This window comes from Heterocephalus glaber, unplaced genomic scaffold (genome assembly GCF_053883595.1).
Source record: "Heterocephalus glaber isolate CG9 unplaced genomic scaffold, H.glaber_assembly_v1.0 deba00001538, whole genome shotgun sequence".
Classification (NCBI taxonomy): Eukaryota; Metazoa; Chordata; class Mammalia; order Rodentia; family Bathyergidae; genus Heterocephalus; species Heterocephalus glaber.
The window spans coordinates 29,540,432-29,567,318 of NW_028258333.1; the positions used below are offsets into that span (position 1 = coordinate 29,540,432).

Genomic DNA, 26,887 nt, shown 5'->3' on the forward strand with positions numbered 1-26,887 from the left:
AGTTTATATAGAAACAGATACTCTGTTCAAAATATGTTTATAGAGGCCGGGGATTTAGCTCAGTGGTTTCGCCGCCTGCCTCGCAAGCGCAAGGACCTGAGTTCAATCCCCGGTACCAAAAAAACCAAAACAAATCAAAATGTGTTTATACCCACATGTTGAGTAAAACAACAGAAAAAACTAATGTTCTTCAATTAAAGCTAACCCGAACTGTATGTAAATAGAAGTTTGTGCTATATAAGCTCTTTTGAATTGTAAGGGACAGGATGGCATCAGGTTACATTTTCTGATGAGGGTTTATTGTAAGGATTCTTGGGAAGAATGGGAGCCAGGAAACCCTTTATTATTTCTTGAAGAAGTAAAGATTTCATAGCTATGTCTGTCTTCTTTCTTTGCGTGTCTACTACTGGTTTGTCTACTACTGTTGCTGCTAACCTCCCTTTGATAACTTCCAGGCTGTGCTTCAAATAACCCCTGTACCATTCTACTATCCTTGTCTTTTTTTTGTGAGTCTCCCTGTTAGACTTCCTGGGGGAGAACCTGATTGGCTGGAGTAATCACTGGCCGACACAGAATGTCCTCAAGCAGAGTCCCTGTACAGGTCACTTGTATGCTCTAGCTGCTGTTTTTTCTCCTGTTTGTCCTGTAGATGATTGTCTTTGACCTACTTGTCATTCCTTGTCTAATCATTTATTGCTAAGTGTGTATGGTCTCAAGATACAACATTTGGAAATCTCTGAGGAATTTTCAGTGGCCAAATTACCAGGAATGGGACTTTGAGTGTGTTAGGCCATCAGAGTATCTCCCATAGGCTTATTCTTTAAAATGATGGTTTACTTCTATCTTTGTGGAAGGTCAGTACAGGGAGACAGTAATCTTAGTGGGTTAATTTGAAGAGTGGAGTTAACATGCTGTGTGTCCTCTCAACCCATTTTCTTCCCTAAGAATAAACTAAGCTTCATGTTCCCCAAAGAGAGCCATTTGATTAAATATTTAGAACTTACAGTAGAGTGAGCATAAAATTCTCTCATCAGCTTTCAAAAAAAGTGTAAGAATTATAATTATGAATCAAGAACATCATTTTGGGCAGGGGATTTAGCTCAGTGGTTCCACCACCTGCCTCGCAAGTGCAAGGACCAGAGTTCGATCTCCGGTACCAAAAAAAAAAAGTCATTTGTTTTTGGGCCAGGGATTTAGCTCAGTGGTTCTGGCGCCTGCCTTGTAAGCACAAGGTCCCGAGTTTGATCCCCGGTACCAAAAAAAACCAAACAAAAACCATCATTTTGAATAGTGCTTTGTAAGTAATATAGTTTGAACAACAGGCTGCCAGTTGCTATTTTTTTAAGCTTTTTTTTTTTTTGCCTTTGTTTTTTGTAGGAATTCCATATAAGCAGCTGACTGTTGGCGTCCCCAAGGAGATTTTCCAAAATGAGAAACGGGTGGCATTATCTCCTGCTGGTGTTCAGGCTTTGGTCAAGCAGGGTTTTAATGTTATTGTAGAATCAGGTGCAGGCGAAGCTTCGAAGTTCTCAGATGATCACTACAGAGCAGCAGGTGCCAAAATACAAGGAACAAAGGAAGTGCTGGCTTCTGATTTGGTGGTCAAAGTAATTATTTCTTTTCTATGTCTCATTTATAGCTTGCTAACTTTTGAAATCTTTTTTTTGGAAAAGTTAAATTACTTTCTTTAGTTTTATAGCTTTTCCAATGTTTTTGTTTTTCATTGACACATAATAATTGTATATATTTATGGGGTACCAGTGTCACATTTTGAGTTATGTATACAATGTGCAGTAATCAAATAAGGGTTTAGCATATCTATCATTAATCATTTTATCTTTTCCTCTCTTCAAATAGTGCCTTTTTAGCAAAGAAATGATTGCATTTTGTGAATATTTTTCATGCTCTAGTAGACCTTTTATTAGGCAAGGTGGTGTATGTTTAACCATAAGAAGAGGAAAAGTGATTTTCATTTCTACATTTGCTGTGTGGAAATTCCCCTTTACTTGGCTAGGGAGATGTGTATGACATGATCCATCCACATCCAGAATACCTAGAGGTGAATAGTTAACTAATGGAAAGAAGGTATGAAAGCCAGCCTGGGACTGAATGTTCAGTGTCTGATGCCTGAAGGCACAGTGATTTACATTGACAGAAAGGCTGTTTAGAGAGAGGGCATGACTATTCTGGAGAAAGCAGCATTGGGCTGAGTGGTGACTAGCCTACTGACTTTAAAAAGTATTAAGAAGGGATTTAGCTCAGTGGTTTTGCCGCCTGCTGCGCAAGCACAAGGACCCAAGTTCAATCCCTGGTACCAAAAAAAAAAAAAGTATTAAGAAGGGCCGGAGATTTAGCTCAGTGGTTCCGGTGCCTCGCAAGTGCAAGGTCCTGGGTTTGATCCCTGGTACCAAAAAAAAAAAAGTATTAAGAAAATATATAGAAGTCTACATGATAAAGAGCTTTAGAATTAAAATCTGAATTGAAAAATGACTTAAGAGGGTGAGCCTGTATCAAGAGTAGCACAGATGATAACAAGAGTTGAGAATTAAATTAAATTCTAAACAACCTTCAACCAAGTCAAACAGGGATGTATGGATTATGGAAGTATGACTACTAGATTAAGATGAGCTCCTTTTTGGGAAACACGTGCATTTTCTGTAGTAATTTCTAAGGTGAAGCAATCATATAGTTGTTGTTTTTTTTTTTAAATCAAAGTCTTGTGAAAAATGTGACAGGATCATTTTAGTTTTGGTGCTGGGGCTTGAAGTCAGGGCCTCAAGCATGCTAAGCATGAGGCTACCCCCTTAGCCCTGACAGGATCCTAAATGGTAACTTATGCAGAAGGTGCAAAACTAATTATTACTATAGAAAATTTATAGTATGGAGATAAATTGTAATTCAGCCAAAACTTTTTTTTTTTGGTATTGGGGATTGAACTTGGGACCTTGTGCTTGCAAGGCAGGCGCCGGAACCACTGAGCTAAATCCCCAGCCCCTCCGTGATTTTTAATTAAAATTTCTACCTTAGAATCATATGTATCACCAGGTCAGCACTTGAAATGGTACTAACAGATGAAGTCATCTTGTAGGTAAATTGAAGTGCAATATTGTGTTAGGAAATGATTGACCCAGTGTTTTTATTTGTGTTTTAAATCAAAACATTACTGCAGACTGGGAGCTAATGAAAGAAATAAAATGATACATGTTAACATAACAGAATATATTGTAGCTTTTTACTTAAGCCCAGTTCAGCAAAGCTACTATTTTGAATTGTGTTTGTCTGTAAATAGTCATCTAGAATTTCAGAGTGACACAAATCTCTACTTGTTATCTTGGAGACTTTAGTTTAGAACACTTCTGATATTTCCCTACTTCAAATGTTTATGCTTGCCAAAATTAGCAAGAATTGAACCTTTGAGCATATAACAAAAACTTCCTACTTCTTCTGATATCTCTTAATTTTACTAGACTAATAGGTTTTGAGAGGACAGATTTATTACAAAATCTCCTTATTACTGGATTCCTCTATAGTTAATTGTCAAACCTGACCTGGTGATATGTATTTCCTGGGTGTATGTTTTCTTTATGCCAAACAGTCCATAGGTTAGATGGTATGCTCTATGTGTGCCTTACACTGCTTAAGAATTAAGTGGACACTTATTAATGAAAAGTTTACTTCTGGAGTGTTACAGAATTCCATTCATGGAATATTATCTAAGTTATCCTATGTACTTAAAAATGTGTACCATTTGTATTTACACACACATATGTATAAACATATACTTAAAAAAATAGTGCTGGGGATGAGCTTATGGCCCTGCATATTCCAGGGATGTGCTGTACCACTAGCTACATCCTAGCCTGGTGTTCAGATTTTTATCTGTGATTTGACTTTCTTTTCAGGTGCGAGCTCCCATGGTTAATCCAACATCAGGTGTTCATGAAGCTGACCTTTTAAAGACATCAGGAGCATTGATAAGTTTTATTTACCCAGCTCAAAATCCAGACTTGCTAAATAAACTTTCCAAAAGAAAAACTACAGTTCTGGCAATGGACCAGGTTCCAAGAGTTACCATTGCTCAGGGATATGACGCGCTAAGCTCCATGGCTAACATTGCTGGGTAAGTTGATTCTTTTCATTTCAGTTGAACAGAAACACAATAGTGATATGTGGATATTCACACTCTATAGATCTCTATTTCAGTGATTACTTTATTATAATTGTTGGAGACTGCAGCCTTTTGAGAAAAGTGCATTTAATTTATTTGTGTGGCTCGTTTTATTGTTTCACAGTAGTCAGATAAGAAATTAATTCTATTCTTTATAATCTTCATTGGTAGAAGAGAGGTAGTATTCCCATCTACCAAAGGAAATAACTGTCAGATTATTTGTATGAGACATAATCTGTATTTTCATTTCTGTGTATATATGTAAAAACAAGGCTGACTTTACTGTTTTTATAGATGAAAAGTGGTTGAATATTGTCAGTTTCTTGTAGTTAAATATAATACAGATTGAATTCCTCTTATCTGAGAAGCTTAGGACCACAAGATTTTTTTCAGACTTTGGGATATTTGAATATACATAGTGAAGTATCTTGAGTGTAAGGTCCCAAGTTTAAACTTGAAATTCATTTATGTTTCATATACACATAGTGTTAAGGTAATTTTATAAAATATTTTAATATTTTTGTATGTGAAACAGTTTGTGCATTGCAGCTGCAAGGTCTGAAGTTTTGTTTGTTTGGTACTGGGGACTGAATGACCCAAGGCCTTGCACATACTAGACATGCACCCTACCACTGAGCTACATTCCCAGCCCTTTAAAATTTATTTATTTATTTATTTATTTATTTATTTATTTTGGAACTGGGGATCGAACTCAGGTCCTTGCACTTGCAAGGCAGGTGGCAGAACCACTGAGCTGAATCCCCAGCCCTAAAATTTTATTTTGAGACAAGGTCTCACTAAGTTGTCCAGATGGGCCTTGAGTCTAAGATCTTTCTACCTCAGCCCCCTGAATACCTAGAATTACAGGCATGAACCACCACTACACCCAGTATGTGTTGGGGATGTCGAATAAATTGTGGTGCACACCTGTATCTTTATGGCAACCCATCACATGAGGTCAGGTGTAGAAGTTTCTACTTGTTACTAGAGCATGTCAGTGCTGTAAAATTTTTAAAGTTTAGAACATTTCAGTTTTAGAATTTTTGGATTAGGGATGCCCAACCTGTATGCATATATATATTAGCAGATTTATCATCTTAATTAAGTTTTTCTTAGGTGAAGTCATGAAATTTTTAACGAGTAGGGGATATGTCTGCCTTAAATGGAGTTTATCTGCTGTCAAAACCCATAATATTAACTGAGGTCTATGTCTTACCTCTAAAGCCACAATGATAATGGGCTCCATTTGCCTGCCAGCACTATTACATTTCCTGCTTATTGCCTGGAATGCTATATAGGGATTCTAAGGTCCATTCTTTTCAGAGGACTGTGGCTGTAATTGAGTAATCATGCCCAGCATGGTAAAGGGATAGGAATAAATGCATAAATAAAGTGTGTGGCTGACTTTGCCTGAGAGGATAGAAATAATCTGGAAATAGGGTAGTGCTTATAAAATCAACTCTTCTAAGATGTTAATTAGATTGTAAGCTTGAAAAACTTTTAGTAGTTGAAAATTTGCTAATATGAATGAGGCACCAATAAAGGGAATATTAACAGAAAAACAGTGCTTGGAAAAGACTAATATGAATAAAGCCTTTCACAGCTTGACACAGGAACAGAAAAATCTTCTTAGGTTTTTTTTTTTTTGGTACTGGGGACTGAACTTGGGACCTTGCACTTGTGAGGCAGGTGGCAGAACCACTGAGCTAAATTCCTGGCCCTCCTTAGGTTTTATATTTTAGGAAATTCTTCCCATATTTTAGTTTGTAGAAGAGTTATCCTGTGCAATGTAGGACTTAAAATTTTAAATAGAAAATGTAAAATGGAAAGTTTCAAGGGTGCTGTTGATTCTGTCATGTGAAACGCACATTATGTGAAAGAATATCAAAATCAGTAGCTGAGCATGGTGTGGTGGTACACACCTGTGGAGAATCATGTGAGCCCAGGAGTTCAAAATCAGTGTGGGCTACCTAGGGAGAGTCTGTCTCAAAAACCAGCCAACCAACCCACCAACCAACCAACCAGTTGTTCTAGATTAATGGATTTACCATCAGAATCTTTTGAGAAGAAAAAATACAGTAAGCCAGACTAAGTCCAGTAAAAGTTGAGTGCATTTAGGTAGGGAAGAGTATCCAGAAACATGCCTACTCTGTCCCACCCTTTATGGCCCCAGCTTTGTCTGAGGATCTAGGGGACACAATTTGAAGAGTCACTATCTTATGTTCTGAGCTGATGAGTGAATCTTCTACTATATTCACTCTTACAATGTGTGATAAATTATCTAACTCATACACATGGCCATGTCACAGTGAAGATATACAGCTCCCAGTTCGTTACAGTGCATTGTAAGCTTTTTTAATGGGGGAGGAAGGCTAGGTTAATCACTTTTTTCCAGTATAAACGTTTTCTTGTACATTTCCTTTGTAAACAGCCTCATTTTTATAATTTTTTCCCAGAATAGTAACTGAATTTTTTAAAATGCTAATTTAAAATTGATTTCCTTATTTTGAATATTTGTTGTATTTACACTTTGAAAAATTCTATCACTTTAATTCAAGAATAGGACTAACAGAATAACTCTAAAATATTTTGCTGCTCTAGTGTGATTAACTTAATAGTAGTGACTTACATGTTTTTGCATGAATTTTTACATCAAGCATTATTATATAAAAAATGATCAAGGAGAAGTTCTTTTGCCAGATGGGTCTTAACTCGAATAGCTGGATTATAATATTGAATGTGTATTAGCATGAGACAATGTACAAAAGTACCCTTTAAGTATAAAATGATACCAAAATGAGATCAGTGTAGTATATAAAAATTATCCTACCAAGAAAAATATGTAGCACACTATTACTTTTCATTGTATAGCTTGTTACTTTAGCCAAAATACTTAATATTTATTAGGCATTTATTGGGCACTACATGATAGTTGTAATGGTAAGTGCTTCACCTGTATCATGTTATTTAGTCCTCATAGTAACTCTCAGAGATAGATGCTCATCTTTTTTCCACTTTTATAGGTAAGGAAACCAGAAATTAAAGAAATTTACCTGAGGCCACAAAGACAATCATTTGTAGGACCAGGATGTGAAACGGAGTCAGTTTGTCTCAAAATCTATGCTTTCAGTCATTAAAGATCAAGGGTAGTGTTCTTTTGTTCTTTGAGTTCAGAATCTTCTTATGTACAAGCATATAGCTAATCTAATTCTTTTTTATTTACAAGTTTTTCCTATTATGTAGTTGTCAAAGAAAATTTGGAAAGGGAAAGTTTAAAGGATGTGTGTTCTCAGCAGCTTCCAGAAGTATTTGTTAGTATTTTCTTGTCTTTTTTTTCTTTCTTCTTATTATTTTAAAAGTCTTACCTGATCTTCTGCAGTATTTGTTATGAAGAGGCTGGGTAGCATCATGGATATGGATTTGTCTCCATAGACAGTCTGCTTCGGTTAGACTTCAAGTTCTGCCATTAACTGGATGAATGACCATGTGCCAGTCTCTTCATCTGTCTCTGTCTCAGTTTCCTAACCTGTAACATAAGGGTAATAATTTTACCTATCTGTAGGCTTATTGTGAAGGTTGGAGGAGTCAATATATATATACAACACTCAGAAATGTTATTTACATGGCAAGTACTGTATACATGTTAGCTGTTATTCTTCGACAAAGCTTAATTACTAACATGATAATGTATAGACTTAAGAGCTTCATTTTATACAATTATCTTTTTGTTTATTTTTTAGTTATAAGGCTGTTGTCCTAGCAGCAAATCATTTTGGACGATTTTTTACTGGTCAGATTACAGCTGCTGGGAAAGTTCCTCCAGCTAAGGTAGGTACAACTTTTAATGTTCCTTCATCATATGAATTAGTTAAAAGCAAAAATATGTATTATCTTACAATAATTATTTAATAAGTTTTTTGTGTGTTAACTTCACACTGATGACTTTTGAGACATGTACAAAATTTATGACAGAACCTCAAAACCGATCATTTAAGATTGCTTGAAAATTTGGGTTGGGGATTTAGGTTGGTGGAACCGTGCTTGTCTCACAAGTGCAAGGTCTTGAGTTCGATCCCCAGTAACAACAACAACAAAAAAAGATTGCTTGATAAAAGTGATCTTTGACTTTTCTGGATGTTCTGGTCTTCCTTCCTGTTACTTACTAATTTGGATTCTCAAAGGGATTTTGGATAATTTGGTCTGTATGGTATGTTTATTACTAATTTTAAAAAAGATTCAAGATTGTTTCCCAATTATTGCAACATTTTAGTTCCTAGAAAAGACTTCTTTGATTTCCTCACTGTTGATTTTTGGGTCAAGAGGTAGGGATGGCTAGATGAAAGAATAGATTTTGCTGTGATCTTTCAATACTAAGAACGCTAAATGACAAACCCTGAGGCTAGATATAGGGAAAAGGACTTTAGACTTGTTTTGTTTTGGTGCAAGGGATTGAACCTGGGTCCTTGGCACTTGCGCATGCTGAGCACACTCTTTACCAATGAACTATACCCTCACCCGAGGATAGGATTTTCAGTGTTACCAGTAGGGTTTAGGTTATCTTGTGCTTCCTGCTCTAAGTACTTCATTAAATAAACCCAGAGTTCTCATATAAGTGAGACCACAATCTTAAGTAAAATAAATCAGACACATAAGTTTAAATATTGCATTCTCTTATGTGAGAAACCCAAAGTATAAATAAGGAGCCTAGATATTAAGAAGTAGGAAGAACTTTTTTTTTTTTCTTTTTGGTACTGGGGATCAAACTTAGGACCTTGGGCTTGTGAGGCAGGCAGGAGCAGTACCACTAAAACCCCGCCCAGGAAGAACTTTTTTAAATGGGAAGGGAAACGAGGTGGGGGAGGGAGGAGGGAAGGAAGGAAAAGGGATTTAAAGAAAAAAACAAGAATTGAAGGAAGAAAATGGAAATAGAGCTTTTGTAAATGGGGAGGAGAAGAAGGGTTGGAGAGATAGGAGGGGAAGGGGACAAAAAGAAAGGAATTAAGAAGTATTATGTATATGTACAAATCTGCCATGATCAGTGTGATAATTATGTACTGTAAGCATGTACTAGTAAAAATAAATTAAACAATGAAAAAGAAAACAAAAAAAACCAAACAGCTACCTAATTAAGCAGCTTTGAGAAGTCTAGTTACTTACTGCTTTGAAAAAATGACCAGGTGAAAAAAAATCAGCAAGCAGAGGCCCAAATACTTAGTAAGGAAGAATGTGCAAACAACACAGGTGATATATGTAATGATTACATTTCAACTTCTTTTTTAGGATCATAAGCAAACATCTGTCATTCAAGGTGGCCAGAAGTTTAAAATAGCTGAATACATTGGTGCACAAATCCACTACTCAGCTTTGAATAGAGTCTTTCTAGAAATGTGTGAAAGTTGAGAGGACATATGTAAATATAAGGGATTAAAAAGTGAAATAAAAGATAAGAGGCTTATAGGAAAGAGAGTCTTAGACTTTAAAAGATATGAAGTGACTACCTTTACTAGAATTTCAGTTGCAGTTTAAGACACTTTGGTTCCATGTCAGAAATAGCGTTTTGAAATTAAAGAATTAAGACACCAGTTAAGGCTCATCAAGATAGATTTTTTAGTTTGGATTTCTTTTAAACATAGAGGGTTTTTGCTTGTCTAGAATGAACCAAAGTCACTGAGTTAAAGGCTTATGTTATGCCAGACAATTTTCTAGGTACTGGGGACATGTCCTGAACAAGATAAACAACATCCTTGCAACACCAAACTTACATCCTAGTGGGGGGATCACAGTGAGGACACAAACAAGAAGCCAGAAAAATATGTGGGATGATTTTAGATACAAAAGAAATGAGCTGGATATTATGATAGTAATAAGAACATGTTGACTACTTCAGTTAGGGGTTGGGGAAGGCTCCTCTTGACATTTGAGCTGAAATTTGAAGGACGAGAAGAAAGAAACCAGGGATTTAGGTTTCTAGGCAAAGGGAACGACACATAGAAAGGCCCTGAGATGAGAAAGACCTTAGTGTGTCCTAGGAAAGGAGAGAGGGCCATTGGCCTTGGAGTGTGGCAAACAAAGTGGAGAGTGATCTGAGATGATGTGGGAAAGAAGGTCTGACTGGATTATCTGAGGCCTCTCTTATAGGTCATGTTATTCAATGCACATTCTTTTGCAGGTGAGGGAAATGCCCCATTTAAGATTTAAAAAAATCTTCTGGTTGCTCTGGGGAGAACATACAGTGGGCAAGATCTGTCATGAACTGGTTGTATCTGGGAATGTGGTGGCAACAGAGATGTTGAGCAGAGAAATCTTTAGGGTTTATGGCCAGCAGCACTTGTTGGTGGACTAAAGTGGGAAATGTGCAAAGAGAATGCAAAGTGACTCCTTCATTTTGGCACAAAGAATTGTGCACCATTAGGGTCTCTTCTTGTTGAGGAAGCTGAGAAGAGGATTGGGTTATATCAGCCTACTACACGAAGAACATTTCTACAGGTAGCTCCTTTCTCTTGCTCCCTTTCTCCCCCTGTGGTTTCTTGAATATATGTCTACACTGTGCCAGTGAGCAGTAAGGGCTTTACTTAGATTTCATCATTTAATGACATTTTAGGAAGGCATTTGCACTGCTGTATTGCAGATGCTAAGTGATTTGCCCAAAGTCTCCCAGAACTAATTACTTACAGTGTCAGAATTTCAATCCTAGCTTCCTGACTCTTAGTTTCTGTCTTTTTCTTCACCCTATGCTCAGAGAGTAAATTTTTATTATAGTACCTACATTGCTTTACTTGTGTGTAATTCTATCTTTTAAGTTTTGACATCCTTGCTGTTTCATTTTTTGTTAATTAAAAATGGTTTATCTTGACATAATATTGGGTGAATTTATCATATATGGCATGATCTTTTGAAGTATATACATGTGCTGTGGAGTGGTTGAATCCAGCTGATTAACATATCTCACATAGTTGTCATTTTTATTTTTATTTTATTTTTTTCTGTTTTATTAAGTTTATTGGTACATTGTAGGTATACAATACAATTACATTCATCATTGGGATCTTGTACCTTTACATGATGTATCTTGGTTCTTATTTTTTCCCTATTTCTCCGCCCTCCCTTCACTCCCTCCACCCTTCCCTATTTACAGAGACTTTCTTTCCATTTTTTCCTTTTCTCATATTTTTTATTTTCCCTTCTTTCCTTTCCCCTACCCCTCCCACTCCCCCTACTCCTTTAGACCTTTTCTTAGTATTTCACATTATCAGTTATAGCATTTGAACATTATTTACACTTTTAGTTTTTCATACCAGAGAAACTATTCAGTATTTACATGTGTGTCCTATTTATTTCACTTAAGAGTATCATCTCAATGTGCATCCATTTAGTTATAAATGACTCTAGTTTCTCATTCTTTATGGCTGAGTAATATTCCATTTTATAGAAAAACCACATCTTTATCCAGTTTCCAGTTGATGGGTATTTGGGCTGTTTCCAAGTTTTAGCTATTACAAACTGTGCCGCTATAAACATGGGTGCACATATATCTCTGTTGTATGATTCTTTTAATTCTTTTGGAAAGATACCCAGCAGAGGGATAGCTGGGTCAAATGGGACCTCTAATTCTAGTTTTTTGAGGTATCTCCATATTGATTTCCACAGTGGTGGCACCAGTCTGCACTCCCATCAGCAGTTGAGAAGGATTCCTTTCTCCCAACAATCCTGCCAGAAAGCATTTGTTATTGCTTGATTTCTTTCTTTTTTTGGGGTGTGGTACCAGGGATCGAACTTGAGACCTTGCACTTGCAAGGCAGGTGGCAGAACCACTGATGATTTCTTGATAGCAGCCATTCTTTCTGGGGTGAGGTGGAATCTCAGTGTTGTTTTCATCTGCATCTCTCAAATGACCAGTGATAGTTGTCATTTTTATATAAAAGTACTAAGCATCCACTTTACATTTTTCAAGAGTACAATATGTTGTAATTAATTACAGTAATCTTGCTGTACAAGTGATCTCTTGAAACTTATCCCTATTAACTGTAGTCATGCATTCTTGTTTCTTGAGTCAGGATAACTTGGCCCAGTCCTATGATTTTTAACATATTTTATTTCTCTCCTTTATTTTTTTAAGGCAGAGGTGTAACTTTTGTTTAAAACAGGATTGGAAGGTTGGAGTACAGAGCCTGCTTGTTTCCTCTGGCCTCTGTCTCTTTCCTGTGGACTTTCCCTCTGTCCTGAACAAACTATTATCATCAAGATCAAGTGACATGATCTCTGAGAGACTGCCTAGGAGTGAGTCACTGGGGCAGTTGGACTAGCTAGATTTCTTTTTTTTTTTTTTGGTACCAGGGATCAAACTCGGGTCCTTGCACTTGTGAGGCAGGAGGTGGAACCACTGAACTAGATCCCCAACCCCTAGCTAGATTTCTTAGAAAGGTGGAAGGAGATGTGGGCATGATGGTGGGTGGGAGTTTATAAGCTTCATGGTTGCTGTGGGTGGCATTTTTTTCTACAGGAACAAAGCGTTATATTCAATTGACTGTATATGGGATGTATAGCTGAGTTTTTTCTAAAAGGCCTGCAGACTAGAGACATCATTGTTCTCACTTGTTTCTGAGGAGGTGGGGGAGATTCTTGTTTAGGAATTCTTTGATTCTCTTGGCTCTGATCCTTCCAAACTTAGGGAGATTAGATACATTGCTTCAGACTTCAGGTATAGTTCATTCAAAATGCTTCAGAATTATGTGGTTGAACAGCAGTTCTGTTCAGAATCATTGGAGTTCAAATAGGAGTTGGTGTAGATGTTTCTCCACGACTGCCTGTGAAATGTATTTTGGTATTTTATGAACACAGAAAAACCTTGGAATTTGAGAGTGGAGAGGTAGTTATAGTTAGAATGCCGTCTGGAAATTTTAGTAGATGGAGCTTTTGTACAGTGAGAAAGAACCTGTTACTCTATAACCTGTGTAACTGACTGTGCTTATATAATAGGTTTTACACTGAGATGCTGACTGTCAGGCTATTTTAAGTGAAGGTTGTTGGCCACTGCCAGCAGGTATTCCTTTGATAAATCTTTAAAACCTGGTGTTTCACTTACAGAATAGTCTATCCACTCAGTCCATGTGTGGAGAGCTGATCATCACCACCATTGTCAGCAACACTGTTCACTGAATCCTAACTGTGCACCAGATACTGGTAGTTGCTATTGATGTTATAATCAGTTCATAGTGAACTTAAAGTAGAACAGAACTGTTTTTTTCTTTTTTCTCAGATTCTGATAATTGGTGGTGGTGTTGCTGGGCTTGCTTCTGCAGGTGCAGCGAAGTCCATGGGTGCAGTTGTTCGAGGATTTGATACAAGGTAAGAACTTGACTACTGATTGATGTGGTGTCAGCTATAACTCTGACCAAATACCCGAGAAGATCAACTTAAAGGAGGAAAGGTTTAACTTGGTTCATGGTTTCAGTCCATGTTCAGGTGATTCTATTGTTTTTAGGCTTGTGAAGTAGCAGAAACAGCATGATGAAAAGGCACTGTGGAGCATAGCTGCTCACCTAATGGCAGCTAGGAAGAAGACAGAAAGACAGAAAGAGAGAGGAAGGAAAGGGTTTGAGGTCAAGACACAGTCTAGTCTTCAAGGGCACACCCTAAAAGAGCGACTTTTTCCAGCTAGGCCACACTTCCTAGGTTTCTACCACTTCCCAGTAGCTCATTAAATAGGAATCCCTCAATAGATGAATCCGTTGATGAAGTTAGAGCCCTCCTGATCCAGTCATCTTCCAGAAGTCCCACCTCTGAATACTGCTCTGCTGGGGACTGCCATAGTTACTTTTTTTGTTGCTGAGACGAAATACCCAATACCTACAAGGTAAGGGAGGAACAGTTTAGAATTCCTAATCGGCTGGCTTCAAGGCAAGGTGGCATTGCAGAGGAGAAACAGTTCATGGTGGGGAGAAGATAGCAGTGCAACAATGGATGACCACTGCTCTTTCTATCCCTTATATCGTATCCAGGCTACTTAGGGCAGGCAGCACTCACACCCTTAATTCTAGTGCCCTTGATCCTAGCATTGCACCATGAATCAATTCCAGTGTCACACACTCTAGATCCAGCCACCTCTAAAAAAAGCCCCACCTGTGACCTCATGAGGCTTGGAGGGGACATTTAAACATAAGCCATGACAGTGATCAAGCCTTCCTTCCACACATGAGTCTTTGGGGGGCATTTCAGATCCAAACTAACGGACGTTAATTTGAAAATGTCTTGTTTCTTTCTTTTTTTTTTGTCCCCCATTAAGTTTATTGGTACATTTCAAGTACAAAATACAGTTACATTCTTCATTGGGATCTTGTACCTTTACATGAGTGTCTTAGTTCTTGTATTTTTCCCCTTCCCCTGCCCTCCCTTCACCCCCTCCACCCTTCCCTATTTGCAAAGACTTTCTTTCCATTTTTTTCCTTTTCTCATATTTTTTCTTTTCTCTTCTTTTCTTTCCCCTACCCCTCCCACTTTCCCTGCTCCTTTAAACCTTTTCTTCCTATTACACAATATCAATTATACATTTTTAAAATTACAGTATCAAGATCTAGAAGACATTACCACAGATTTTACAGAATTTAAAAGGATATAGAAAGCATATTACAGAAATCTTTTTTGAAAAAAATTTGACAACTTCTAAGAAGTACCTTGGAAGACAAATTAATGAAACTGACTCTGGAGGAAATACAAAATTTGAATAGCACCTATTAAAGTATATTCCTAGCTTGAAAACCTACCCATATGACAGCAACAGGCTCATACACATTTTAACTGATAAATTATATGAAACATTTAAAGCAGAAAAAAGAATGAACACTTCTCCCCTCATTTTAGGAAATCAACGTTGTGCTAATACTAAAACTGGATAAAGATAATAGAAGAAGAAAGTATGAACATAGATAGAAATTTGTCTAACAAAAGAAACTATTAGAAGTCAGATCTGGCAATATGTAGAAAGTGGTTTTATTATATGGATGGCAGTGTTGGTTCAGCATTGGAAAATCCACCCCCAAAAGTCACCATTTTAACAGAGGAAAGGAGAAAGCCATATGGTCCTGTCAGTAGTTGCAGAAAAAGTATCGGACTAAATTCTACAGCTGTTCATGGTAAAAGCTATCAGGAGACTAGAAGTAGAACAGAACCTTCTCAACAGATAAGCCATGTACTCCATACTTCCACCAAAAATGCCTTATGTGAATGGAGAAGATACAGTGCTTTCTCCTTAAGGTGGGGAACAAGGGCAGATATGCCCACTCTTCATCTGCCATTAAACTTTGAAACATAGGCCTAAACCAAAATAGTCTGGCAATAAAATGACACAATTAGGATAGGATTGTCAAGGTAGAAGCAAAATCTTTATATGTAGATGAAATGATCATCTACAGAGAAAATACTAAGAAATCTCTAGGAGCCCCTAGAACTTGTATTTGAATTTAGCAGGATTAGAAAACACAAGGTATATATAAAAATTCAGGTCTGTGTATACTTGGTATAAATGAAGAATTGGATATTGAAATTTAAAAGTTATGTAGAAATACAAAGGACCTAGAAAATAAAAAAAAAAACAAAAAACAAACAGTGTTGGAAGATGTTTAGTGTCTAATTTTGACTTCCTCTAAAGCTACAGTAATCAAGGCACTGTTAGTCTAAGGAAAGACATACAGATCATTGGAATAAAACAGAGAATCTACAAATAGAACCACACATATATGGTCCACTGAGTTTTGAAAGATTATTTAACATTAACATTTTATAGAACATAAACTCAATTCAAGAGCAGAGGAAAAGATAGTGTTTTCAGGAAATGGAAAAAAAATGATAAATGAGATTGCATCAAAATTTAGAACTTTAAATGACATCGTTAAGAAAATGAAAAAGTCCTTAAACAGACCATATTTATAATGCATATAACCTATGACCAGAATATATAAAGAACTCTTACAGGTCATTAATAGACAACCCACTTAAAAAGTAGACACAAGAATATGGTAAATAGCCAGTACAGCACAAGGAAAGGTGTGTGACACTAGAATCAGAAAAATACTAATCAGTACAATAACAAGATTGAATTATGTCATTAGGGAGATGAAGTTAAAAGTTTTAAAAGAACAAATGTCAGCTTAGGTGTGAACCAGTTAGAACTTTGTAATACTGCTAATGTGAATGTACAATGATAAAACCATTTTGGAAAACAATATAGAAATTTCTTGTATTACTGTTAAGAACCAACAGTTCTGTTCTCACGTTTTTGCTTAAGAGGAATGAAAACACATGTTCACAATAGATTTTTACATACAAGTTGACTATCCCTTATCTGAAATTCTTGGGACTAGAGTGTTTCAGATTTTCATTTGAAATCCACTTGATCTGCAAAGAGGATAACTACTCCTGCTTTTTTTCAGGTTCCTGTCACATGGAGTACTCTTTTCCACCCTTTAACTTTCAGTCTGAGTTTCTATTTGAATCAAGTGTGTTTCTTGTATGGATCATATTATTGGATCTTCCTTCTTGACCCATTCTGCCAGTCTGTTTCTTTTGATTGGTTAATTGAGACTATTAATGATTAACCATTGATGCTTATAACTTATACATATTGACTTATCATTATCATGACTTTTTCTGTTTGTTGGATTCTACCCACTTGCATTTAATTTCTTGTCATGCCTGACGGATTCATTCTGTTGGGCTTCCTGGGATTGAGATCCTCATTGTCTTTTCCCAGGATATTGTCTAAAAATTTTTGGAGTGCTGGTTTGGGATTCATGAAGTTCCTAAGGTGTTCTTTGTCGTGAAAGTATCTTATTTCTCCATCAATTTTGAAGATAATTTTGCAGGGTACATCAATCTGGGTTGGAGGCTGTTTTCCTTTAGGGCTTGAAATATATCACTCCAAGCTCTTCTTGCCTTGAGGGTTTGCATTGAGAAGTCTGCTGTGATTCTGATGGGCTTTCCTTTGTATGTGATTTGTTTCTTTTCTCTAACTTCTTGCAGAACTTTGTTCTTCTGTTGGTTTTCTGGAATCTTAACAATTATATGCCTATGTGTAGATTTTTTTTAATGAAGGCTAGTTGGAGTCCTATATGCCTCACTTATCTGTATGCCAAGTTCTCTTCCGCTGCTTGGCAAGTTTTCTGCTATCACTTCTGTGAACAGTTTTTTTATGTCATCTTCACTCTATCCTATTGCTTCATTGACTCTGATCAGTTTCATGTTACTCTTTGCATCATCTAGCAGCTGCTGGATTGATTTGTCGTGGTCCCTTATAATTTTAAAGCAATTTTTCTTTTCCTGGTCACTAATAACAATCTTATCTTCTATATCTGAAATTCTGTCCTTACATTGGCTCATTCTGCTGCATAGACTTTCAGTAGAGTTTTTAATCTCCTTGAAATCTGTATCTGTTTTATGGATTCCATTTGCTTCCTATGCTGGGATTCCATCATGTTCCTCAGCTCCTCTATTTTTTTAATCTGGGTCCGCTGTAGATTCATTAATAATGTCTTGCACTATGGGCTCAATCTCTGCTGTTATCTGAGAAATTATTTCTTTTTGGTACCGGGCATTGAACTCAGGACCTTGTGCTTGTGAGGCAGGTGGTGGCACCACTGAGCTAACTCCCTGGTCAAAATTATTTCTGATTTCATTTTTTCCATATCCTCTTTTGTTGCCAGTCCATGGAATCCAGTTGGATGAATATCAGAGTTTTCCATCTCATTTCCCTTTGGGGTTGTTTTAGGTGATCTGGAAGTCTGGTTTTGAAACTTGTTTATGTGTCTTCTTAATTCGGACGGGCTGGGGTGGGGGGGACTTGTTTGCTCCTGGCATGGCTCACCTTTTCTGTGCTGACGTGGGTGGTATGGCGGCCTGGAAGCCTCCTCTTGTGTGCTGGCTGAAAGTGTGTTGTTTCAAATGGGGCCTAATACATTTTCCTTAGGATTCATAAATCGTAATATCTCACTGAAACCTCTGTGTAAACTCTTCATTTTATTATGTTTCTCTTTTTTTTTTTGGTTCTGGGGATTGAACTCGGATCCTTGTGCTTATGAAGCACGTGGCAGAACCACTGAGCTAAATCCCTGGCCCAAATGTTTCTATTTTTTAAAAGTTAACTCAGAGTGAAAAATGTATTGTGTAGTGGAAAAAAAATGTATGAGCCCAGCCTCAGTGCAGTAGAAATAAGCAAAAGCATTACAAACTAATAACTTGTAGTTCTTTCTTTGGGTAAATTGGCAGAGGACTAGCATTCAATGGGACTAGTGCTAGTTACCTCTTTGCTGAGTTTCTGATATGCTGCTTTACTAGCTCTTCAGGATGCTTCTAGGCACCATGCGGGGCATGAACAAAGCTGTTTTGAGTATAAAGAAACAGTGGCATTGGGGGCTGGGGATTTACCCCAGTGGTTCCTGCGCCTGCCTCACAAGCGGAAGGTCCCAAATTTGATCCCCAGTACCAAAAAAAAAAAAGAAACGGTGGCGTAGGAGATGTCTTAGTGAATGAATTGCCCTTCATTGAATGGATTGAAGCTAATAGAATTGACTGGGCCATAATCTCCAAATACTGTCACCCAAGTGCAGCAACAGATACATTATTATTGCTTTATTGTTTCAAAGATGCCTACTTTGAATTTTAAGAGAGTTGAATATCTTTTATAATTTTAGAGTCCCTAGATAAAAATACTTGAATATTATTCCTCTTCATTACATTCACTCTATATTTCTCTAAAGCAGATATGTAAACATTTTCTTAGATTGTCTTTAAGAGAAGTTTAAAAAAAATTTTTCATTGCTGAAGACACTACGTTCTGGATTTTATTAAGTGCTGTTCTCATTTAGGTGATCCAGTACTTCTTTGAGTTTAAAACATATAGCTATTTATTATCAACGAGGGCAATAGAGGAATAATATTACTGCCAATCCTAATTCTTTGGTGCTGAGGATTGAATCTGGGACTTCCTGTATGCTAAGCACATGCTCTACCACTGAGCTACAACCCTCTATTTCCACTCTTGAATATTGAATGTTTTTAAAAAATTTAAAGTTGGAACAAATATAGCTTTTCTGAGTGAAGAATGTCCTAAATGCCAGCAGGTTGGGAAGATGAGGCAGAAGGATTGCAAATTCAAGCCCAGCCTGGGCAAGTTAGTGAGACCTGTTTCCAAAAAAAAAGGGTGGTGGTGGTGGTGGTGTAGCTCATATGTGTGCAGGGATGGTGGCGGGGGGAGGACTAGGTTCTTTCTGTTGCCTCTTTGCTATTCTCAGCTATGACTTCCTCCTGAGGCTAATTCTGCCTGGGACAGTCCGGGCTACCAGAGGCCTTGTTGAAGCCAGAGAGAGAGAACCAGGACATGATGGTTGTTCGGGATTTATTGGCTCAGAGCAGTTTCCCCACCTTCACTAATGACAAGAATGATCTGCTGGGGAGGGGTTTTAGCTCAGTTGCACTGCACTTGCCTTGCAAGCACAAGGTCCTGAGTTAAAACCCCCAGTACTCCCCACCCTGCCCCCCAAGAATGATCTGCTGCTCTTGCTAAAAATATAGCTTCTGCTTTTGGCCTCCGTGTTGGAGATCATAATTCAGTGGCATTGAGAAGGAGGGTGGGAATTTGAATATTAGCAAGTACCTTGAGTGTCTGTTGTCTTTAGGGAGGTTTGGGATTTATTGCTGTGGAATGGATTTCACCACTGAGGTGAAATTTTTGTTAGCTCTGGTTTTCTAATCAGGATACAGTGGTTGGGTAGCATTTATTTCAACTGAATTTCTTTTTACATACCTTATATTGGCTTTTCACAGTTTAGCATTTACTAAATTTATAGTTTACTTTTTATGAAAACAGTTTAATGAGGGCTAGAGGAAAAAAATAATTAAAAATTTTTTTCTTCCTTCCTTTCCTTTTTTCCTTTCTTTCTTTCCTTCCTTCCCTCCCTCCTTCCCTCCCTCCTTTCTTTTCCTCTCTCCCTCCCGCTCCTTCCTTCCTTTCTTTCTTTCTTTCCTCCCTCCCTCCCTCCCTCCCTCCCTCCTTCCCTTCTCTCCTGCCTTCCTTGTCTTTCTTTTGATGGAACACAGGTACTTGTGCATGCCAGGTAAATGCTTTACCACTAACCTACATCCCCAGACCATTAATTAAAATATTTCTAAGTAAAAGATTCACTTATGTGGGAAAAACCCTATTGAGAATACCTGACTCCGAGCACCCGGAAGGAAGCTCCCCCACCGCCATCCCAGGCTCCTAGGGCGGTGAAGCTCAGCCGGTCCCAGCACCCGGAAGGAAGCTCCCCACCTCCATCCCAGGCTCCTAGGGCAGAGAGGGTGAGCTGGTCCCAGGACCCGGAAGGAAGCTCCCCCACCGCCATCCCAGGCTCCTAAGGCAGTGAAGCTCAGCCGGTCCCAGCACCCGGAAGGAAGCTCCCTGCCTCCATCCCAGGCTCCTAGGGCAGTGAAGCTCAGCTGGTCCCAGCCCCCAGAAGGAAGCTCCCCCGCTGCCATCCCAAGCTCCTAGGGCAAAGAAGGTGAGCCACGTGGGTGCCAGAAGCCCCCCCCCCCGCCCCCGCACTGTGGAAATGAGAAGACAAATAAACAAGCCTCAAAAACAGACTTCTGGATCACCTACAGCAACCCAAAAGGGAAATGAGATGCAACACTCTGATACTCAACCACCTGGACTCTCTGAACTGGCAACAAAAGAGGATCTGAGAAAAATGAAATCAGAAATAATTACTCAGATAACAGCAAAGATTGTGCTCATGGTGCAAGACATGATTAATAAATCTAGAGAGGACACAGATTAAAAAAATAAGAGGATCTGAGGAATATGATGGAATCCCAACATAGGAAACAAATGGAATCTGTAAAACAGATACAAACAGATTTCCAGGAGATTAAAAACTCCACTGAAAGTCTATGTAGCAGAATGAGTGCATGTGAAGACAGAATTTCAGATATAGAAGATAAGATTGCAATTAGTGACCAGGAAAAGAAAAATTGCTTTAAAATTGTAAGGGACCAGGAGATAGCAATCCAGCAGCTGCTAGATGATGCAAAGAAGAATAACATAAGACTGATTGGAGTCAATGAAGAAATAGGACAGAGTGCAGATGACATAAAAAAAACTGTTCACAGAAGTGTTAGCAGAAAACTTCCCAAGGAGGGGAAAAGAACTTGACATACAGATAAGTGAGGCATATAGGACTCCAGCTAGCCTTCATCAAAAAAAATCTACACATAGGCATATAATAGTTAGGATTCCAGAAATCCAACAGAAGAATAAAATTCTACAAGCAGTGAGAGAAAAGAAACAAATCACATACAAAGGAAAGCCCATCAGAATCACAGCAGACTTCTCAATGCAAACCCTCAAGGCAAGAAGAGCTTGGAGTGACATATTCCAAGCCCTAAAGGAAAACAGCCTCCGACCCAGATTGATGTACCCTGCAAAACTATCTTTCAAAATTGATGGAGAAGTAAGATACTTTGATGATAAAGAGCACCTCAGGAACTTCATGAATACCAAACCGGCACTCCAAAAAATTTTAGACAATACCCTAGGAAAAGACAATGAGGATCACAACTCCAGGAAACCCAGCAGAATGAATCCATTGGGTGTGACAAATGCAAAGGGGGAGAATCCAACAAAAAGAAAAAGTCATGACAAGGCTTTTAAAACTTTTGACTTCATCTCCCTAATGAGTGTATACTTCAATCTTATTATTGTACTGATTAGTATTTTTCTGATTCTAGAGTTGCACACCATTCCTTGTGCTATACTGGCTATTTATTCTTATGTCTACATTTTAATTGGGTTGTCTATTAATGAGCTGTAAGAATTCTTTATATATTCTGGTCATAGGTTATATGCATTGTAAATATGGTCTGTTTAAGGACTACTTTTCATTTTAATGATGTCATTTAAAGTTCTAAATTTTGATGGAATGTCATTTATCAATTTTTTTCTTTTATACATCATGTTTTTTTTGTATCCTAGGTAGTTCTTGCCTACCCTGAATTCATAAATATTTTCCCTTATAATTTCTTCTTAAAGTTTTATACTTTTAGACTTTCTTATTTAGGTTCATAGATCCCTTCAAGTTATTTTCATGTATGGAAAAAAAGGGTTGAGGTTAATTTTTTATATACGGATACCGGGTGTTCTAGTGGCATTTGCTGAAGACACTATCTCTTCCTCGGCTCTTGAATCGAATTTATATTCTGTAAGATGCTAATGTTAAATAATCTTTCAAAACTCAGTGGACCATATATGTGTACTTCTATTTCTAGATTCTCTGTTTTATTCAAATGATCTATATATCTTTCCTTACGCCAACACTGCCTTGATTACTGTAGCTTTAGAAGAAGTCTTAAAATTGGGCGCTAAACGTCTTGCAGCACTGTTTTTATTTTTGTTTTTGGTTTTTCTGGTTCCTTTGTATTCCTACATAACTTTAAAATTTCAATATCCAGTTCTTCATTTATAGCAAGTATACACAGATCTGAATTTTTATATATACCTTGTGTTTTCTAATCCTGCTAAATTCAAGTACAAGTTCTAGGGGCTCCTAGAGATTTCTTAGTATTTTCTCTGTAGATGATCATTTCATCTACATATAAAGATTTTGCTTCTGTCGTGCCAATCCTATCCTAGTTGTGTCATTTTATTGCCAGACTATTTTGGTGGGGCCTAGGTTTCAAAATTTAATGGACAGATAAAGAGTAAGCATATCTGCCCTTGTTCCCCACCTTAAGGAGAAAGCATTGTATCTTTTCCATTCATACAAGGCGTTCTTTCTGGAAGTATGGAGTACATGTCTTTAATTTGTTGAGAAGTTTCTGTTCTCCTTCTAGTCTCCTGATAGCTTTTACCATGAACAGCTGTAGAATTTGGTCCAATACTTTCTCTCCAACTAGTGACAGAATCGTATGGCTTTTTCCTTTCCTCTGTTAAAATGATGACTTTTGGGGGTGGATCTTCCAATGCTGAACCAACACTGCCACCCCTATAACAAAACCACTTTCTACATCCTGCCAGATCTGACTTCTAATAGTTTGTTTTGTTAAACAAATTTCTATCTATGTTCATACTTTTTTCTTCTAATATCCTTATCCAACTTTAGGATTAGCACAATGTTGAGTTCCTAAAATGAGGGGAGAAGTGTTCCTTCTTTTTTCTGCTTTAATTGTTTGATATAATTTATCAGTTAAAATGTTTGTGAGCCTGCTGTTGTCATACAGGTAGGTTTTCAAGCTAGGAATATACTTTCTTTAATAGGTGCTATTCAAATTTTATATTTCCTCCAGAGTTAGTTTCATTAATTTGTCTTCCAAGGTACTTCTTAGAAGTTGTCAAATTTATTTCAAAAAAGATTTTTGTAATATGCTTTCTATATCCTTTTAAATTCTGTAAAATCTGTGGTAATGTCTCCTAGATCTCGATATTATAATTTTAAAAACGTATAACTGATATTGTGTAACAGGACGAAAAGGTCTAAAAGAGCAGAGGAGTTTGGAGGGGTAGGGGAAGGGAAAAAAGGGAAAGGAAAAAATATGAGAAAAGGAAAAAATGGAAATAAGGTCTTTGCAAATAGGGAAGGGTGGCAGGGTGAAGGGAGGGCAAGGGAAGGGGAAAAAAATAAGAACCAAGAGACTCATGTAATGGTACAAGATCCCAATGTTGAACGTAACTGTATTTTTTTACCTAAAATGTACCAATAAAGTTAATGGGAAAAAAAGAAAAAAGAGAATACCTGACCCCAATAAGAACAAACTCAGAACATTTACAAATGCAAAGCTCAACTTGGGTGATATGAATAATATCAACTCTTAATGTATGTCAGATACCATATTATTATTAATATATTGGAACCACAAAGAACATAACTGATTCCTGGGATTGGCAATGGTGAAATTCTTTTTGTAACTTGACTAAAGTAGGGGATTGAATTCTCTATATTTTTTCTAGAAAAAATAGTCATGAAACTATTATCTACTTGTAAGGAAAAATATCAAAACAGTTTAACCAGAGGCATGAAGAGAAACTCCTGATTTTTGACTATGTACAGTTTGCTTTTCTTGAAAAATGTGTATGTAAATGAAGATTTTGATTCATGTATTAAGGGTTCGAAATAACTAGTTTCCCTTTCATTAATCACCCTAGAGCTGCAGCTTTGGAACAGTTCAAGTCACTTGGTGCAGAGCCCTTGGAGGTGGACTTGAAGGAATCTGGTGAGGGACAGGGAGGGTATGCAAAAGAAATGTCCAAAGAGTTCATTGAAGCTGAAATGAAACTCTTTGCCCAACAATGCAAGGAAGTGGATATCCTCATCAGCACAGCACTTATTCCAGGTATGATGCTGAGACAATATCTTTAAAGCACTTTTACCAAGGAATGTTAAAAAAAGGGGTGAAAACAGTGTTTAATATTAAAATTTTTTTTGGTACTGGGAATGAACTTGGGTCCTTGTGCTTGCACAGCAGGCAGCAAAACCACTGAGCTAAATCCCCAGCCCCAGTATTGAAATTTTAAAAGTGAAGATCCATTTTTCTGTTATAAAAGTATAAGAAAATAAGAAAGCACATGGTACAAATCAATACAGTCCCTAGCGATAACAGTCATTAATGATTCTGTATTTTTTTTTTTCCTTGGTACGGGGCCTTGAACTGCAGACCTTGTGCTTGCGAGGCAGGCAGCGGAACCACTGAGCTAAATCCCCGACATCCCGTGTGCTTTTTATATAACTGTGTTTGTGATCATTCTCTGTGTACTTTGTTATATTCGGAAACAGTTTTTTTTCTGTTTAAATCCTTGATAAACTGTTAACTTTTTTCTGTATCTTTATTAAGATACTGTATTCTCATAGAAATTTGAACAGTACTGAAAAACATGAAGAAAAAAAGTACAGATCATCAGAAGTTCTACCGGCAATGACCATTACTAATATTTATTGATCATTTTTCCATACATGGGTGTAGAGGGGTTATGTGTTTATATATATGTATGTATGGAATTTCCAGTGTATATTTTTCCTAAAGGATTTGACAGTTTGTTCCTTTCTAATTATTTCCTCTGTAATGTTAACAAATCACGAGCTCTTTGATAGTAGGAATTACTTCCTAGTCCTTTTACAGTGTCTTCTTTTAAAGAATATTTTGCACTCAATGCATGATGTAAAATTAAACATTTGTTGATCACTAAGTGGTAGCTTGATCTGGCAAGATTTTGTAGCGAAGAAACTCTACCTTTTATTTTCTTATCTCTTACCCCCTCTTTTCTGATATTGAATAATGAGTACCATGTGGACTTTAATTTTTTTTCCTTTCTGAAAGAAAATGTGTGAGATAATGAGATAAAGGTTTTACAGTGGATTGTATTTGATCTTACTAAGGAATTCTCACTTCGAACTGTGAAGAATTAGAAGTTGCTTTGTCATGAGACCATGGAAGAGGAAAAATTCTTTTCTGGCACCTGACCTCACTAACAAATCTGAGTAATATAAATCCAAGAACAGGGAATTGATTGGCATCAGATCTATGAGCCCTGTGGGAATATGTGCTTTCCAATTCTTTCTGTCCTTTGTTAATCCAGGTGATAGAAGAGCTGGTCCCTCCAGATGTCTCTCTTCTCCAAAGGTGGCTAGATGAAGCAAACAGATGGGAGGGTGGTGTGGAACTCAGCCCATGGAAGCATCTGTGAATGTAGAGATGAGGCCTATGGTTGGCTACTAGAGGTAACTGCAGGTCTGGAGCCTCTGACCCAAGATGGAGTATGTGAGACCTGTCAGCCAGGGCAGAAGTCACACTCAAGCAGTGGAAGGAGAGCATTCAGGATTCTTCTTTTCCTTTTGTGGCAATGGTTCCTATGTCTGCTTTTATATAGGTGGCTTTGAAGAGGGGATGAGGAGACCTGTGCTATAAGGCACCATTTGACCATTGAGAGGCTACTGCTCTTTTGAATTGATGAGAAGTAAGGAGTGGCCAGTAGAGGGTGCTAAAAGATTTTCTCACAGAGTAAAAGATAAGACCAGGAAGCTACTTCAGTCAACTCATACTCTTAATAAGAACTGGAGATAATTTGGACACAGTATACAGATTTATTATTGATTGTAAAGCTAGTAGTAAGTGATACAACTTGATGCCTTATATAAACATACAGACTTTTATAATATTTTTTAAAAGTAGTTTATAGTCAGTGTATTTTAGTAAAAGGTCAAATTATATGATAGTCTTCAAGTCTAGCTAGAGAATTTTTGTTAATGTGTTCCACTGAGCCTTTCATGTTTCCTGAAGATGTGATCTTCACATTAAACTTGCCTAGTCCTTCATCTGCATTTATGAGCTTGTTCTCAAAAGGCTGCTTGAAAAGGACTTTTCTCTTCCACTGAAAACCAAAAAAAAGAGCGAGAGAGTGAAGTTAATTATAATACTGTAAGAAAAACGTGGTTTTTCTAAAGATCTTTTATATTCATGAGGAACTGAAAGCTGAAAGCATGGGCATTAAAAAAAAAGGCAGAAAGATTATATAAAAGTATAAATGTCCCTTGGAAAGCAGTGTCCTTGGCATTTTACCTTTACTGTTTTATGTCCTAAGCCTTTGTATGTATCACCTGATGTTGTGCCTGCATCCTGAGAGACTCTTAGAACAGAAATTGTTCTAAAGTTTTCCTTGAGTTCAAAGATTAAGTTACCTGTCAGAAATTCTCTAAGCTGAGA

General features: G+C 37.3%; 1 protein-coding gene across 14 annotated transcripts in view; it reads left to right on the forward strand.

Annotated features, from left to right (window-relative positions):
• Nucleotides 1–26,887, forward strand: part of Nnt (nicotinamide nucleotide transhydrogenase) — a 107,077-nt gene that overhangs the window by 8,121 nt on the left and 72,069 nt on the right. For 9 of the 14 annotated variants that reach the window (XM_004848552.4, XM_004848549.4, XM_004848548.4 and 6 more), the window contains exons 3-7: nt 1,378–1,607; nt 3,903–4,120; nt 7,909–7,996; nt 13,425–13,513; nt 24,336–24,523. In XM_004848552.4, the coding sequence (XP_004848609.2) occupies nt 1,378–1,607; nt 3,903–4,120; nt 7,909–7,996; nt 13,425–13,513; nt 24,336–24,523 (813 nt within the window). The remainder of the gene's footprint in view (nt 1–1,377; nt 1,608–3,902; nt 4,121–7,908; nt 7,997–13,424; nt 13,514–24,335; nt 24,524–26,887) is intronic. The other 5 variants (XM_087189369.1, XM_087189367.1, XM_087189368.1 and 2 more) reach the window with 1 other exon arrangement.